The sequence below is a fragment of the Neofelis nebulosa genome, chromosome 15 (genome assembly GCF_028018385.1).
Source record: "Neofelis nebulosa isolate mNeoNeb1 chromosome 15, mNeoNeb1.pri, whole genome shotgun sequence".
NCBI lineage: Eukaryota > Metazoa > Chordata > Mammalia > Carnivora > Felidae > Neofelis > Neofelis nebulosa.
In genome coordinates, this window is record NC_080796.1 from 41,949,136 (window position 1) to 41,966,206 (window position 17,071).

General features: G+C 42.4%; 1 protein-coding gene and 1 long non-coding RNA gene across 4 annotated transcripts in view; one reads left to right on the plus strand and one right to left on the minus strand.

The window, feature by feature from the left end:
• The window catches only part of LOC131496399 (C4b-binding protein alpha chain-like), a 52,651-nt gene that overhangs the window by 22,105 nt on the left and 13,475 nt on the right, over positions 1–17,071 (minus strand). Inside the window, exons 5-12 of one of the 3 annotated variants that reach the window (XM_058701925.1) lie at positions 13,656–13,741; positions 13,286–13,480; positions 12,102–12,284; positions 11,270–11,470; positions 7,184–7,369; positions 3,969–4,142; positions 3,315–3,490; positions 2,498–2,792 (exon numbers count right to left, since the gene is read on the minus strand). In XM_058701925.1, coding sequence (XP_058557908.1) covers positions 2,619–2,792; positions 3,315–3,490; positions 3,969–4,142; positions 7,184–7,369; positions 11,270–11,470; positions 12,102–12,284; positions 13,286–13,480; positions 13,656–13,741 — 1,375 coding nt within the window. In that variant the 3' untranslated portion in view covers positions 2,498–2,618. Of the gene's footprint in view, positions 1–2,497; positions 2,793–3,314; positions 3,491–3,968; positions 4,143–7,183; positions 7,370–11,269; positions 11,471–12,101; positions 12,285–13,285; positions 13,481–13,655; positions 13,742–17,071 lie in introns of those variants that run through there. The other 2 variants (XM_058701926.1, XM_058701924.1) reach the window with 2 other exon arrangements.
• On the plus strand, positions 14,458–15,293 carry LOC131496402 (uncharacterized). Its single transcript, XR_009254476.1, has 2 exons — positions 14,458–14,806; positions 15,066–15,293. It is a non-coding gene; the product is annotated as an uncharacterized LOC131496402 (long non-coding RNA).

The following is a 17,071-nucleotide window of genomic DNA, read 5'->3' on the forward strand; positions in this document are numbered from 1 at the left end:
GAAAAAAAAAAAGGTTAGAGAGGGAGGGAGGCAAAACATAAGAGATTCTTAAAAACTGAGAACATGGGGCGCCTGGGTGGCTCAGTCGGTTGAGCGTCCGACTTCAGCTCAGGTCACAATCTCACGGTTCGTGAGTTCGAGCCCCGCGTCAGGCTCTGGGCTGATGGCTCAGAGCCTGGAACCCGCTTCCAATTCTGTGTCTCCCTCTCTCTCTGCCCCTCCCCCATTCATGCTCTGTCTCTCTCTGTCTCAAAAATAAATAAACATTAAAAAAAATTAAAAAAATAAAATAAAATAAAAAAATAAAAAATAAATAAATAAAAACTGAGAACAATCTGAGGGTTGATGGGGGGATGGGAGGGAGGGGAGGGTGGGTGATGGGCATTGAGGAGGGCACCTGTTGGGATGAGCGCTGGGTGTTGTATGGAAACCAATTTGACAATAAATTTCATATTTTAAAAAAAGAGAAGAAAAATTTGGAAAGAATAGTTATGATGCACAGCTAATTAAACAATAGCAGGAGACAATGTTGCAATTCTATTCCCAGAATGTCTGCGGGACCCCTGAGGCTCATTCCACATCCTCACTCCCCAAAACCAAAAGCGAGGATTGATGTTTGTTACAGCAGATTGTTGACTTGTTGGTGAATTTTAGTTGTTTTGTACTTAGTGTAGACAATTATTCGATTTATGAGAATTCAGATAACAAGAGAAACCTCAATGCGAGATAAGGACAAAAGCAAATGTCACAGGGGACCTGATAAAGAGAAATGAGAGTTTAGAGTGGTGAGAGAGAGGTAGACCAGAACAGATGTCAGAAGAGAGCCATAGAGAAAAGGAAACTGGAAGAGGCCATATGTGCCCTGTGCACGTCCCGACCCTGAAGGCTACGGCAGGCAGAGCCAAAGAGCCATCGGGCCACCAGGGTCTCTGTGCCTGATGGTGCTCCCTGGCCACAGGAGACTGCTCAGGGGGCCCACAGGGTTGGCTGTCGAAGATGTTGGAACAAGTCTCCACCAATGGGAGAGGGGAATTGGTGGACAAACGTTCCAGGTCCTCATCCCTGGAAGGACTCTGCAGAACTGTGATCCACAGGCTCTCAGAGAACAGTCTCGGAACCGCACACCTGTCTGCAGCCTCAGTCGACACCCCGAGAAAGCTCCCTTCTTCGCTGTGTTCCCTTTCTCATCTTCTCATCCCGCTACCCACTCGCTCACCGTGCTTTCTGGGGCCACCTTCCGAGGAAATTAGTCACCCACAAACCTCTGTCTAAGATGCAATCCAGAATAAACATCTCCTGGGTTCCCCGAGGCTGGGGCAGACAAATGGCTTCCAGGACCCTCAGTGGAACCTTCCATGCCAAGTGGGTTTCTCTCGCAGTTCCAGCCCATCTGGGACATGTAAAGTTCAGTGAAAGCCTGTGGGACACCAGTGCCTCTGCAGAGTACATTTGGGGAAATTGAAACAAAGAGGCCAACGTTCCCCTAGAGAAGAGACTCGCTGACGGAGCGATTTCAGAGGACGCAGCCATGGGAGGAGGTGGTGAGAGAAGGAACAACAGCCTCCAGGATGCCCCAAGATATACAGGTGACTGATGGGGGTTTCTCCTCACGTATGGGATAGTCGCTCAGGCCGCGTTACATTTCCATTAAGGACAACGGGGCCAAATCAGATGGTGGACTTGGGAACACACAGGTGGCCATCATGTGGGCCTCACATTCGGCAGCCTTTAGACTTTGTTCCCTAAAAAAAGAATAAAGAGGTTCGGACACAAACATAAATCCCATTCGTGTCAGGTAGAAGTTGAGGGGCAGCATTAGAGAGGCAGAGGCCAGGTTCATGGGGTTTGGTAAAGGACGTGACTCCCTTCAAAGTGGGGAGAATGGACCAGGACTTCGGGGTGTGTCTACATTTACTCTAAATACTGAAGAGAGGGAAACAAACCACAAGAGAGTCTTAACGATACAGAAGTAACATAGAGTTTGTGGAAGGAAGTGGGGGGGAGGATGGGCTACATGGGTGATGGAGGGCACCCCAACTATATTTAACTAAGGAGGGCACTTGTTGGGAGGAGCACGAGTGTTGTACGTGAGTGATGAATCACTGAATTCTACTCCCAAAACGAACATTGCACTGAATGTTAACTGACTGAAATTTAATTAAATAAATAAAAATAATAATAAAAAAAACTACTAGAGCCCTGGGTGATGTGTACACATGAACCTGTGTAGCGAGCGATCCCGGGAAACGCTTTGCTGCGAGCCCACATCCGTGTCCAAGGCCCTTGCAGGGAAGTAATGAATTAGTTTAAGCAATGGATTACTTCAGAGACCTCATTAAGAACTGAGTCCCGGTGACCACAAATAACGAAACTAAATTTGACGTGTAATTTTTTTTACTTGAAAACAAAAATGGGCACTTTGTGTCCAGAAAAGCAAAAAACATGAGCTAGGAGGTGATCGATAATTGTACAGTCTCAAAGACTACACGTGAACAAATTGTCCTTTCTAGACATTTATTACCATGAGTGATGGGACAAAGGGGGCAGGAGAGTGGGTAAGCTGAAGCGACCAGTGTTGTATTGAAGGCAGCACGTGTTTCTCCCTCTCTTGGGAGAAATTACGGTGGTGAGTCCATAGCAGGAATCCTTGCCTTGTCTCTCTGTATTTCCAGCAGTTCAATTTCCAAAGACAATTTATACACCTCCAGGGCCATTTTCACATCTTCTGGGTTGGGGAGACACCGCATGACCCTCCTTCCTGCAAGCACGTGTCCACAGCCTTCAGGAATCACCTAAAAGAGATGTAGGTATGGAGTGGGGTTGTCAGTGTCCTCCTGACAAGGACAAGACTAAGGGCTCAGGGCCAAGGTGAAGCCCAGAACTTGCGGGTGAGCAGGAAAAACAGAAAACACCTCGGGCCCCAACTTAGTCCTCCCTAGATGAATAGGGACGGGTTCTCAGACAGCTTCACAAGGGGCCTCTGTGAAGACAGAGGCTGTTTCTGAAACCATCCAGAAATGGAACACAGAATATTAGATAGTCTAGAAAAAGTCAAATTGGGTCTCAGTGTTGCAGGCATCCGACACCCTCTTCTCCCTAAGGGGCTCAGGTTTTCCTAACTCCAGTGAGAGAGGAAAACTTGTCACTCCTAAGGGACCACAGTGCTTCAAGATAAAAGAGAGTTCCTTGGAGGGACTCAGGAGGGAATCCTGACAAGTCAGATCTCACCATTGCTGGCTGGGACAGCGCTTGTGGAGAGGCACCATTTTTAGGGTTTGATAGGACTGGAACTTTCCTTGAACTGTGCCACTTACCCACTCACACTTGGGCACCTCGAGGTCCCAGGTTCTGCTCTCTGAGCAAGTGATGCTTTGGGGACCGACCAACTCATAGCCAGAGTCACACTGGATGCTGATATTTTCAGCTTGAATGTATTCAGTCTTATCCACGGACAGCTTTCCGTGGGCTATTTCTGGTTTCATACAGACAGCTACAAAGGAAACATGGTTTCAAGGAATCCATAAGTATAAGAAAAAGGGCACGACAACAAGCTAGGATTATAAGATTAAACTATCGTGGGTGCTGCTAATTGCTTTATCTTTTATTCGGTAGCAATAATATTCGTTAGCATTTTTGTTGCGCACTGACCACATATCAGACTCGAGCTAAGCACTTTATGTGATTCTCTCAGCTCTGTGAAGGGAGGACTGTTATTAGTCCCATTTTACTAGGAAAATTTTCAGAATATTTCTTGAAAGTGGGAATCGGGCTGAGATTTATGACTGGGAGAAAGACTGGGGAGGTTGATGTTAATGTAGGCCCTTTGTAATGTTTGCATCCGGAACACAGTAATGATTTCAAGTCAACCACATCAAATGTTTCTGTGCTGCCCCTGGCAGGAAGAAGCTGTGCTCTCGGTGCTTTTGTGACATTTCCACCCACCTGACTGGAAAGGGAGCAGGAGTTACCTTTACATTGAGGGGCTGCAGGAGACCAGCCTGAAGAACTGCAAGAGAGTCGAGCTTCACCAACTAGAGTGTATCCTTTGTCACATTTATATATCGCCTCAGTACGACCGAATATACCAAATGCTTGATTTCGTTCAAACTGTCCATGGTCAATGGTAGGAGGGAAATCACAGCCTTGATGGTGAGAGACAAAAGTGACAGAGTGTGAGCTTGTAGAATGTAAAATATAGCTCACCCCAGAATCTGCGTGGTTTGTAGGAGGCTTCCTTCTGTCCTGTGATCTTCTCTGCCCATGGGATCAAGTGTCAAACCCAAGACCTGGGCTGCCCCCTTGTAAGTCTCAGGGTGAGGAACCACCATGGCCCCCTCATTAGACCATTTGACAGTCATATCCAATATCTTCAAAAGTATAATGGGAATAAACAAAACCAATGCTAGGTCCAAACTCCATATTGAGTTCTTGGTCTATGGGGTAAGACTAGTCATATCCAAGAAGTCAAATAGAAGCCATTGATTCTCCCCATCATCTTCCCCAGGAAGGTGAGATACTATATTAAAAAATACATCATATGCCAAGGGGAAAGTGGAATGGGAAAATTGGTGCCACTCTTGAACAAAAGCTACATTCCCATCATATCGCCATTTATTTCCCCAATCTGTCTACCAGGAAAATTAGGATTCTGGGAAATTACAGTAAAGTATTGAAAACTGAACATTTTAGTCTCATTTCACATGGGGTATCTTTGCTAAAGTAGATTTAGTTATCCTCAGGTAAATGGGGTCACTGGTTTAGCTAATGCCTTCTTTTCATGCTAATCGGAAAAAAAGGGGTCAGAAACAGTTTGCATACACATGGAAGGATCAAATCACACATTTTTAGTTTTAGACCTGGGGTATGATTAGTCACTTGCCCCTGTCATAATAGCATCTGAAGATACTACAACTATCTGGACATCCACATTGATCCAGTATATCAATGGCATCATGTTAATTCTACTGTATGGGCAAGAAGAAGCTAATGTGTAGATAGATAAATAGATAGATAGATAGATAGATAGATAATAGAGAGAGAGAGACAGATAGATACCTGTCCCAGTTCCTGGTGCAGACCCCTAAACCCTTGTAAATTGCTAAGTGCTGAGAACCCTAAGAACATCTTTTGTTCTACTGAGGCAACTTGCAATGGCTCCTGGATGGGAACCGGTCACCAGAAAGACCAAGCCATGAATAAAGCATGGAATTTTTCAGCCTCACTCTCCTCTCCAAAGAAGGGGGAAGCAGTGCCAATAATTGATCATGCTACAGAGGGTAAGCCTCCATAAAATCTTAGGAGGACATGGTTTGGAAAGCTGCCAGGTGGGTGAACGCATCCACGTCCTGGGAAAGTGATGGATTGCAATTCACAGGGACAGAGGCTCCTGTGCTTGGGATCCTTCCGGACTTCACCCTATATATCCCTTAATTTGGCTGTTCATTGTATCCTTCGTCAGATCCTTTAATAAGCTGGTTAATACAAAAGTGTTTCCCTGAGTTCTGTGAGCCACTCTGGCAAATGAATGGAACTCAGGAAGGAGGTCATGGGAACCTCCAGTTTGTAGCCAAGTTGGGCAGATTTTGGTGGTAACCTGGGGACCCACTACCCACATTTGAGATCTGAAGTCAGGAGGGGCGGGGAAGCTTTGTGAGACTGAGTCTTTAAGGTGTAGCATGTGATACAATCTCCAGGTCCATACTGTTGGAACTGAGTAAATTACAGTGCATCCAGATGGTGTTGTGGAGAATTCCTTGTGTCAGAAAAAAAACCACATGTTTGGTCACCAGAAATGCTGTGAGTGTGCTGCGTGAGGAGTAAAAGGGACACACAAGGGAGACAGGAGGTGAAGGGAAAGACTGGGCTTTTCCATCCTTCGTAATGATGCTCCAGCATATAGAAGGTAAAGATTCAAGGGTTTGCCAGATCAGTGCAATATTTAGAGGTCCAGGGTACATGGCTTGTTAGGCTATCCCTCCAAACTAAAGTCGAACTATTATAAATGGCACACCACACTAAGGAAAAAAAGATGCACAACATATAATAGAACTTTCCCGTTTCCAGAGGCAGGATCTTCCATACGTGGGAATACGATTCCAGCCCATGAGCTAGATGACATAAAACATAGCTGGGTTTGTGTGCAGTCCATGTTGGGATACGGCTTGGCAGCTAGTTCACTGTCAGTGAAATCGTCCTGTTGCTTGGACCTTAGGACCCTGCAGAGCCTCGTATATTGAAGGTGGCTCTAGTCGGAAAACATACAAATGTCAATGGCACGATGACAGCATAGACCCTTGAGATCCTGAAGCAAGGCCATGCACTGCTGCAGAGAATTATGTGCTGTTGGAGACACAACTCTTGGCATGTTGTTTGGTCCTGATAGGAACCGTGCCTGACATTGGGTCATGAAGTGAGCATGTGCCAACATCACTCTTCATGAGCTTGGTCTCTCAGAACCAACAAGTTAGAAGGCCAGGCAGGGAGCAAACCGTTCGTTTATAAAGTGGAAGTCGTCATCTGGGATTGAGCATGAGCAGGACCCGATGGCACAACATCTGGCACAAAGAGGCTGCCCAGATCCTACCTGTGCCCATCCACCACTGCCCAAGTGCCTCTTTAGCTCCCGCTTATGGCTATGTGGGAGGTATCCATGATAACCAATTGACAGAACAGAGGAAACCCGAGCCTGGTTCATAGGTGTATATTTGGGGTATGTGTGTGCAAGCTAAATGGATGAACACAAAAGGAAAGGAGGAAGTTTGAGGAAGAAAGGAAGCAAGTTTAGACAGATGGTTTCAAATAGGTTTGAGTGGGTATTGAACTGCAGATTAAGGCATATGGATCAGAAAGAAGGCAAGAAAAGACAAAAATACCAAGAGAAACGAGGCAATAATTGAAAAGTCCAGCTGATCTATTACATGGGGCCGATTTCCTGATGCAGAAAAGCAAAGCGAAGCAAAGCAAAGCAAAGAAGCAAGGTCAAGAGGATGGGAATAAACAATGGGGGCAGGGGGGAAGGAATGTTGGACTAGGGGGTGGGCAGTGCTCTTTAACAAATTTATCCACTCCAAAAACCGTGCAGGGTATACAAAATCTTTTAGCGAATTTCAAACCTTCCCTTAATAATCTCCATCGCTTTGATACAAAGAAACATTTAAAATAACACAAATCCAAAAGCTCTTACTCTCATCACATGTTGGTGTCTTGGGATACCAGGTGCCATCTCCTTGACATCTGGCTTCAAACTTGTATTTCTGGTAACACGTATATAAAACTGCGTCTCCATTGAAAAAATCACAGCTATTGACAGAACTGGATCTCTGTTCATTGATTTTGCCATTCTTCAGCTCTGGTATTGGGCAACATACCTCTAAAAAATTAAAAGTGAGACTAAAGGTTAGTAAAATCACTTCAGTGAAGTTCCTATGGCTAATAAGCTCATTTCCCCCTTCAGAGGATGTCGCCACTGAAGAGAAATTGGAGAAACAGAGGAGGGTACCAGGGACACTTGGACCTGCTCTCCCTGCCCCCGATTGCTAAAGGACTCCAACCCAGTCATTTCCCTCCAACTAAAGAATTTCATCAGGAGCCTCCAAAACAAGAAGTGGGATGAAACCTCCATGAAAATGTAAATTTTCAGAAGTATTCAAAAGCAATGACAAATGACATCCATCGCTTTGTGTGTTCACTAGGGTCACAGCATTACTAACCCCGCTAATAGCTTACGCTGCCTCAGTCACAGGAGGAAAACTGTCCTTAAAAGTTTATAGCCACCTGACAACTAATGCACAGAAAGACATTTAAATTCTTGCATGTGGCCAGGAGTTTTCTTTTTTGATGCCAAATTTAAGAGAAAGAGCTATTAAGGTCTTTAATTTTAATGCAATAAGAGCTGATATAAGGGTATAATTTCTTATTCATTAGTAGAACTACTTTAAGGTAGAACTTGATATAGTTTGAGGTAAAGAAAATATCAGAGCAAATTAAAATGTCCTATTCTTCACATCAGGAGGTTGACTAGCATTACAATGGGGATACTTTGGGGCATACTCAAATACTCTCACCACTCGTTTATTTATGAATTACAATAAAAATGTCCAAGACTGATATGTTTTCTAAATTATAACATTCATATTTAGGTAATACTGTAAAAAATACTTTTAAGTATTTAAGTCATGAGTGCAATTCCACACTGAATCAGATTGTCTGATAATTGGAGTAAATACCATTTCACGTCTGCTTTTTATTATTTTTAATAGTTTCTTCTTTTAAGTTTACTTATTTATCTTGAGAGACAGAGAAAATGAGTGAGGGAGCGGCAGAGCGAGAGACAGGGAGAGAGAACCCCAAGCAGGCTCCATGCTGACCGTGGGACTGGATCTCACAAACCATGAGATCATGACCTGAGCTGAAATCAAGAGCCGGATGCTTAACTGGCTGGCTGAGCCATCCAGGTGTCCCTCACTTCTGCTTTTTAAATGGTTAAAAAATATCCTTTATTAAAGAATTAAATCAAAATGACTCTAGTGAGTAAAATAAATATGATTTTAAAGTAGGTTTTAAACTTCCAACAAAAAAAGTCCAGGGCCAGATGGCCTCACTATTCCCAGGTGAATTCTACCAAATATTTAAAGAAGAGTTACCGTCCATTCTTCTCAAACTATTCCAGAAATAGCAGAAGGAAAACTTCCAAATTTATTCTATGGTGACAGCATTACCTTGATACCAAAATCAGAAACAAACACCACTAAAAAAGAAGACTGCAGGCCATAATCTTAATGAACACAGATGCAAAAATCCTCAACAAAATATTAACAAACCAAATTCACCAATACAGTAACAGGACCGTTCAATATAAACCAGTGAGATTGATACCAGGGATGGGAGTGTGGTTCAATATTTGCAAATCAATGAATGTGATACATCAAATTAACAAGAGGCAAAACATGTTTAAAAACATATAATCATTTCAAAAGATGTAGAAAAAGCATTTGACAAAATACAACATCCATTCGTGACAAAAAAAGTGTCCACAAAGTGGGTTTAAAGGAAACATCTCAAAATAAGGTCACATGAAAAACCCATGGTTTTTCATCACAATGATCATGGCGAAAAACTGAAATCTTTTCCTGTAAGACCAAGAACAAGACAAAGATGCCCACTCTTGCCACTTTTATTCAACATAGGACTGGAAGTCCTAGCTGTAGCAATCAGACAAGAAGAAATAAGAAGCATCCAGATTGATAAGGAAGAAGTAAATAAGATTGATAAGGAAGAAGTAAATTTGTTAAAGAGCACTGCCCAACCCCTAGTCCAACTTTCCTTCCCCCATCCCCATTGTTTATTCCCATCCTCTTGACCTTGCTTCTTTGCTTTGCTTTGCATGTCACTATTTGCATATGACATGATACTATATATAGAAAATCCTAAAGGCTCCTCCAAAAAACTATTAGCACTAATAAATTCAGAACAACTGCGGGACGCAAAATCAATACATAGAAATCTATTGTGTCTCAGGGCCCTGCGCGGCTCAGTCGGTTAAGTGTCCAACTCTTCATTTCATCTCAGGTCACAATCTCACAGTTGTGAGCGCAAGCCCTGCATTGGGCTCTGCGCTTTCAACGTGCAGCCTGCTTGGGATTCTTTCTCTCTCTCCCTCTCTCTCTCTGTCCCCCTCTGCTCTCAGTCTCTCTCTCTCTTTCTCTTTCAAAATAAACAAATAAAAGCTTAAAAAAAAAGGAATCTATTCAGTTTCCATATACTAACAACCAAGTAGCAGAAAGAGAAATTAAGAAATTAGTCCCATTTACAATTGTACTAAAAAGAATAAGATGCCTAGGAATAAATTTAACCAAGGAAGTGGAAGACCTATACTCTGAAAACAATACGGCATTGTTGAAAGAAATTGAAGATGACACAAACAAAAGGAGAGATATCCATGCTTGCGGATTGGCAGAATTAATATTCTTCAAACGTTCATACCACCCAAAACAATCTATGGATTTAATGCAGTGTCTATCAAAATACCAACAGTGTTTTTCACAGGACTAGAACCAATAATCCTAAAATCTATATGGAACCATAAAGACTTCTAATAGCTAAAATAATCCTTAGGAAGAACAAAGTTGGAAGTAACACGACCCCAGCTCTTAAGACATACTACAAAGCTGTAGTAATTAAAAATGTCTGGTACTAGGACAAAAATAGACACATAGATCACTAGAATAGAATAGAGGGCGCCAAAGTAAACCCATGCTTATATAAACAACTAATCTGTGACAAAGGAGGCAAGACTATGCAATGGGGAAAGCACAGTATTTTCAATAAATGAGTATTGAGAAGACTAGACAGCTACATGCGAAAGAATGAAGCTGGATCACTGTCTTACACCATATACAAAAATAAACTCAAAATGGACTAACAACCTGAATGTGAGACCCAAAACCATAAAACTCCTAAAAGAAAGCATGGGCATTAATCTCTTGGACATTAGCATCGGCAACATTTTTATGGATCTATCGCTTCCAAGCAAGGGAAGCAAAAGCAAAAATAAATTGTTGGTGCTATGCCAAAATAAAAGGCTTTTGCACAGTGAAGGAACCCCTCGACACAGCAAAAAGGCAACCTACTGAATGGAAGAAGATATTTGTAAACGGTACATTCAGTAAGGGGTTAATATCCCAAATATACAAAGAACTTCTCAAACTCAACACTGAAAAATCAAATAATCTGATTAAAAATGCCTGAATAGACATTTTCCTAAAGAAAATATACAGATGGCCAACAGACACATGAAAAGTTGTTGTTCAACATCACTAATCGTCAGGGAAATGAAATTAACCACAGTGCGATATCACCTCAACCCTGTCAGATTGATTGGTAGCAAAAGAACAAGAAATAGCAGGTGTTGGCTAGGATGTGAAGCGGGCTCCAGGCTCCGAGCCGTCAGCCCAGAGCCCGACGTGAGATCATGACCTGGGCCGAAGCCAGACGGTTAACCCACTGAGCCACCCAGGCGCCGCCCCCCCCCATTTGATTTTAAACGAGGATAAGGAAAGGTTATAATTCTCAGCTCCTCCAAGACTTGCATGATCCCTCCTGACAATAATATTGCACTATTCTGTTGAATTATTATAATTCTCAATTTCTCTTGAAAGATAAAATTGCCTCCATTTAAGGTGAAAAAAAAAAAGAAAAGAAAAGAAAAAAAGAAATACTAGCCCAGGTTGGGCATTTAATATACAAAAAGATTTAAAAAGCAGAAACTCACCCTTACACTCTATGTACGGGGTCCAAGTCAAATTTTCCTGACATATCACATTCGTAGGCTCATCTGAAGTAGGTTTATAGCCATCACGGCACCTGTATTTCAGCATAGCTCCAATAGGATAAACTCCCTGTTTTGTTGGCATCTGGTAGTTATACATCTCCCAGGAGGCATGTGGGATGTCTGGTAAGCCAAGACAGCTATCTGCTCGTCAAAGAAGAACAAGGGGGAAGCGATGCCGTTACTCGGGATGCAACCGTGATCATCGACTAGCCTGTCCTACCAAGGGATGCCATGTGTTCATTCAGTCAGGAACCATCTTGCCCTGGCTGATGGATCAGCCACACCAGAAAACGGACTAGCACCAAGTTTTCGTTATTAGTATTAACGTAATTCTCAGTGACTCACGTAAGTTTATAATTGCAGAGTGTCAGAATCATAGCTAGGCCATATAATCCTTTGGTGGAAGTCAGGAAAAGGCATTCCCCCCCCTCCACACGGGACACTTTATTATCTTTCAAATCAGTTATCATAATGTAATGATTTTTTTTTTTTTTTGGAACAAAACAATTTTCTACTAACTGCAAGAGAATTGTTGAACGAAATATACTAATCTACAATGTTAATGTCTCCCTTTAGGGTTGGAGAGTCCACAACCTGCACAAGTGGACTCTAATCATTTTTTTCCCAATAACTACAAGACAAAGACAGTCATTGATCTAAATTTAAATGTTCACGGTGGGGCAAGTGGGTCTAGGCATACAAGTATGCCCTCACCAGCATTTCTGGGTAATTTAGATGGAAACATTGAAATCCTTTCATGGCCCGTACTTACTGAGCTCACAAGTGGGAGGAGGAGGGTCCCAGTTGTTATCTTCTTCACAGTGGATTAAACTGCTTCCTTTGAGAATAAAACCTCTATTGCAGTCAAACACCATGGAGTCTCTATAAGTATAGTGGGGTCCAAATCCCAAGATGATTTTTCCATTTTGAATCTCTGGCTTAGGACAACTGACTTCTAAAGAATCACAAGAAGAGACAAGTGGGTCATAAGAGAGAAATGGCAATGAAGATATTACTGTTGTTGTTAATCCTGTGTCAACTATAACACAAAGGCCTGATACGCTATATGTCAAGTGGACCCATAGGGAACATTTTTTAAACGTTTCTTTATTATTTTGGGGAGAGAGAGACAGAGAGCAAGCAGGAGAGGGGCAGAGAGAGAGGGAGACACAGAATCTGAAGCAGGCTGCAGGCTCCGAGCTGTCAGCACAGAGCCCGACGCGGGGCTCGAACTCTCGGACCATGAGATCATGACCTGAGCCGAAATCAAGACTCAGACACTTAACCGACTGAGCCACCCAGGCGCCCCCAAGGTTCTTTTTAAAAGCCAGGGCATGATTTACTTTTCTCTCTTCACCCACTGAACAGATTTTGAAAGCACATGTTGATGTGGAAATACCACAAGATCAAAGCTGCTAAGTTTGTTGCTAAATTTCCACCTAGACTACAGCTGCCCTGGAGTCTCCTGGACACTCAGCAGACTGAGTGTGAATGAAAACCAACCTTTACTTTGCAAAGCCAATGAGATATTGGTGCTGTTTGTCACTGCACAGCGGTACATCATGCATAAGTACCAGTTGAGAGAATACATGCATACATCATGGCAATAATTAGTCTTGTCATCATCCCATTTCCCCCAACAAATTCACCTTCCAAGCCAAATTCACCTTCCAAGTCAAAATGCATCATTGTGACTTAGCTTTTTTTTTTTTTAAGTTTTTTAATTATTTTGAGAGAGAGAGAGAGAGTACGCATGAGTTCGAATGGGGCAGAGAGAGAGGGAGAGAGAGAACCTCAAGCAGGCTCCATGCTCAGGGTGGAGGCTGATGAGAGGCTCCATGTGGGATTCGATGTGGAGGAGAGGGGCTCGATCTCATGACCCTGAGATCACAACCTGAGCCACTGTCAAGGGTCAGATGCTTACCCAACTGAGCCCCTACAGGCACCGTGACTTACTTTTACAAGTAGGAGGACTTGGGCTCCAGACGCCTGTTTTTTTATTTTTCACTGTGCAAGAAATGGAGGCTTTGCCTAAGAGCGAGAAGTTGGGGTCACAGCTGTAGGTGACAGAGGAACCATATGTATAGAAATCTTCATCTCCACCGTTGTGCTTCCCATTACTGATGGCTGGAGGAGGATCGCACTTGGCGACTGGGATGAGTGAGTGAAGAGAAAGAAATCATCAGGGAAGGTATCCTTGCAAATCTAAACTTCATGATGCAGATTTTAATGGCGGGTAGAAGACGCAGCAAAGATACACGGGAGTTTTAGTACCGAACATGGTTGATGTAGGTTTGTGGTCAAGTCAGAAAAAGTCTTTACTTACTTATACATTGTGGGAGAGGATCACTCCAATCAACTCCTCTATCTTGGATCTCACAATGACTAGTGGCTGAACCAACTAAAACGTATCTGAATAAGAGAGGGCCAAAGATTGTAATGAAATTCCTCTGACTCTAAATGAAGCTGGACAAAGGGGTCTAAATACATTAACTGCTTACGCAATATTAAACAGTGAAGAAACAATATTTTCTAAACAGCACTTCCCACCGAGCACTCCGTTCAGTAAAACTTATCACCGCAGTGAGATGTGTGTGTTCGTTCATTCATTCTTTTATTCTGGAATCTGTTGGCAGGCAGCGACTATCTGTCAGGCATGGGGTTTATCCCGAGCTCAAACGGGACAATGTAGGGTAAAAGGCTCATTCGAGTGTCTTCCGAAGTGTTTTGTAGATGTCGGTACCAGCCAGGTTACTGGCCCCAAACTTTCCTGTCCTCGGACAGGCAGCCTCCCTCTGACTTACAGGTGCTTACCCTGTCCAATACACCATTAGCTCTCTGTTCACGATCCCCATTTTTATAGCTCTTGACAAGTTCTAAGCTTTCTTCAGTTTGTCTTACTGCCCTCTGTATATTATGGTAACAGAAAGAAAAAGCACTGTTAGTATGTCTTAAAATTGTGCTATCATCAAGGAATAAATGTACACTCCGATTGAAGATTAATGCAAATGGGACCTCCAGTTGGCTTTATTTAATAATAAATAATAATACGTAATAATCCTAGTTGGATTTATTTAATAATGACTTAAAGAAAAACTAATCTTTTAATAAGATAAGAGACACTGAGATGTAAGCATTTCGTCATTTTGAAACTTCTTCAAAATGTACATTTTCCAAACTACTCAGGAAACCAAGTGAAAAGTGTGGTTTCCAGCTATTCCGATAGGAACACTTTAGTGTTCCGACAGCACTTGCGTTGTGAATCTTCTCACTTTCTGTCTTGGGAGCCATAAGGGATAAATAAGGATAAATGTGAGAAAACCAAACTAAAGGGAGCAACAACATTAGAGGAAAATGTTAAGCACGGATAGCAAGCAAAGGAGAATCGACACATACTCAGTCGGAGAACCTGAAGAAGGAACACAACACAAAGCAAAATAGCTATTTTGAAATGCATATCAAGCAAGTATTACAGAAGTAAAATAATAATCTACATTTTATTTTATTTTTTTTTTTAAACTTTTTAATTTTTTTTTTCAACGTTTTTTATTTATTTTTGGGACAGAGAGAGACAGAGCATGAACGGGGGAGGGGCAGAGAGAGAGGGAGACACAGAATCGGAAACAGGCTCCAGGCTCCGAGCCATCAGCCCAGAGCCCGACGCGGGGCTCGAACTCACGGACCGCGAGATCGTGACCTGGCTGAAGTCGGACGCTTAACCGACTGCGCCACCCAGGCGCCCCAATAATCTACATTTTAAAATAGCAGCTCGCGGCACAAAACGTTGCACTAAGTGACCTGTTGCAAGACAACAAAGAGTAAAATTACTAAAGATTATTTTGAGCTAAAAGCACTTGAAACGGCAGACATAGGAAGGGCACTTGGACTTCTTTTCTTTCTGAAAGCAGGAGATAAAACTCTTCATGTAGAAGATGCTCTCCCTCTACCGCGAGGAAAAAAACAATCTTTTCACCAGAGATGAGGAGTTGAAGCCAAGAGAAATCTATACCGACAGACCTTGTGGAAATAACCCTTAATCTTCCTGTAGCCTCCCCATGTATTTTGTTACTTTTCTACAATTGTTACTTTTTATTCAACCTAGCATATAAACACTTAGGCCTAATCACTTCTTGGGTCTTCAGTTTTCCTGTGTAGGCTCCCATGTATGTCTAAAAATAAAATGTGTATGCTTTTCTCCTGTTAATCTGTTTTATATCAGCCTAATTCTCAGGCCCAGAGAATCTGAGAGGGGAGAGGAGAAGTTTTGCATCCCCTATAAGAACCTGTTCTTGTCCAGGGAGACTCAACATTAAAAAAAGAAAAAAAAAAAAAAAAAGCCTATTCTTCAAAAATGAAGTTAAACACTAATCCAGCACTGATTTTTTTATTTTTATTTTTTGCATTTTAATATAATTTATTGTCAAATTGGCTTCCATACAACACCTGGTACTCATCCCAACAAGTGCCCTCCTCAATGCCCATCACCGACTTTCCCCTCTCCCCCAACCCCCCAGCACTGAATCTAAAATATGCCTAAATTTAGGGATGCCTGGGTGGCTTAGTCAGTTAAGCATCCAACTTTGGCTCAGGTCATGATCTCACAGTTCCTGAGTTTGAGCCACGTGTAGGGCTCTGTGCTCTTCGCACAGAGCTTGCTTTGGGCCCTCTGCCCCCTCTGTCTCTGCCCCTCCCCCTCTCATTCTCTCTCTCTCTTTCTCTCTCTCTCTCTCTCTCTGTCTCTGTCTCTCCCCCTCCCTGTCTTTCAAAATAAGTATACTTTTTAAAAATAAAATAAAAGATGCTTAACTTAAAACTTTATGTAGAGAACAAGTATTGTCAGGAAAAATTTTTTTAAAGGCAAGGAGGCAGGACTACCCATATTGGCTATTAAAACACATTATAAAGTCTTGATAAGTAGGTCACTGTGAAATATGTATATTAATATACAGGCAAAACAATGGCTTTGAGTAGAAACATATATAGATACATACACGATATATACAAGACACATATGAGAATTTATTACAGTACCGAAAAGCACTCTCAAATTTGTAAACTGAAGATGGACTTTTGGGGTAACAGGTTCCAGTCATATGGAAAAGCATTGCCTAAAATAGGCACCTCGTGCTGTATATTGTATATTGACTCCAAATGGATCAAAGCTTTAAACATCAAAAAATATGAAAACGTACAAGCAGTAGAAGAAATCTAGGCAAATCGTTTAAAATCTTGTATTGGAGAAAGGCTTTTAAATGAAGACCTAAAATCTAGAAGTTATTTTATTTTATTTTATTTTATTTTATTTTTTCACTTATTCATTTGAAATGAAGAGAGAGAGAGTGCGCATGCAGGGGAGGGGCAGAGGGAGAGACAGAATCCTAAGCAGACTCCAAACCCGGCATAGAACACACTCATGAGAATGAGATAATGACTTGAGCCAAAATTAAGAACCCAACACTTAGGGGCGCCTGGGTGGCTCAGTCGCTTAAGCGTCCGACTTCGGCTCAGGTCATGATCTCGCGGTCCGTGAGTTCGAGCCCCGCGTCAGGCTCTGTGCTGACAGCTCAGAGCCTGAAGCCTGTTTCCGATTCTGTGTCTCCCTCTCTCTCTGCCCCTCCCCCGTTCATGCTCTGTCTCAAAAATAAATAAACGTTAAAAAAAAAAATTAAAAAAAAAAAAAAAAGAATCCAACACTTAACTGACTGAGCCGCTTAGGCACCCCCAGAAGCCATTTTGAAAAGA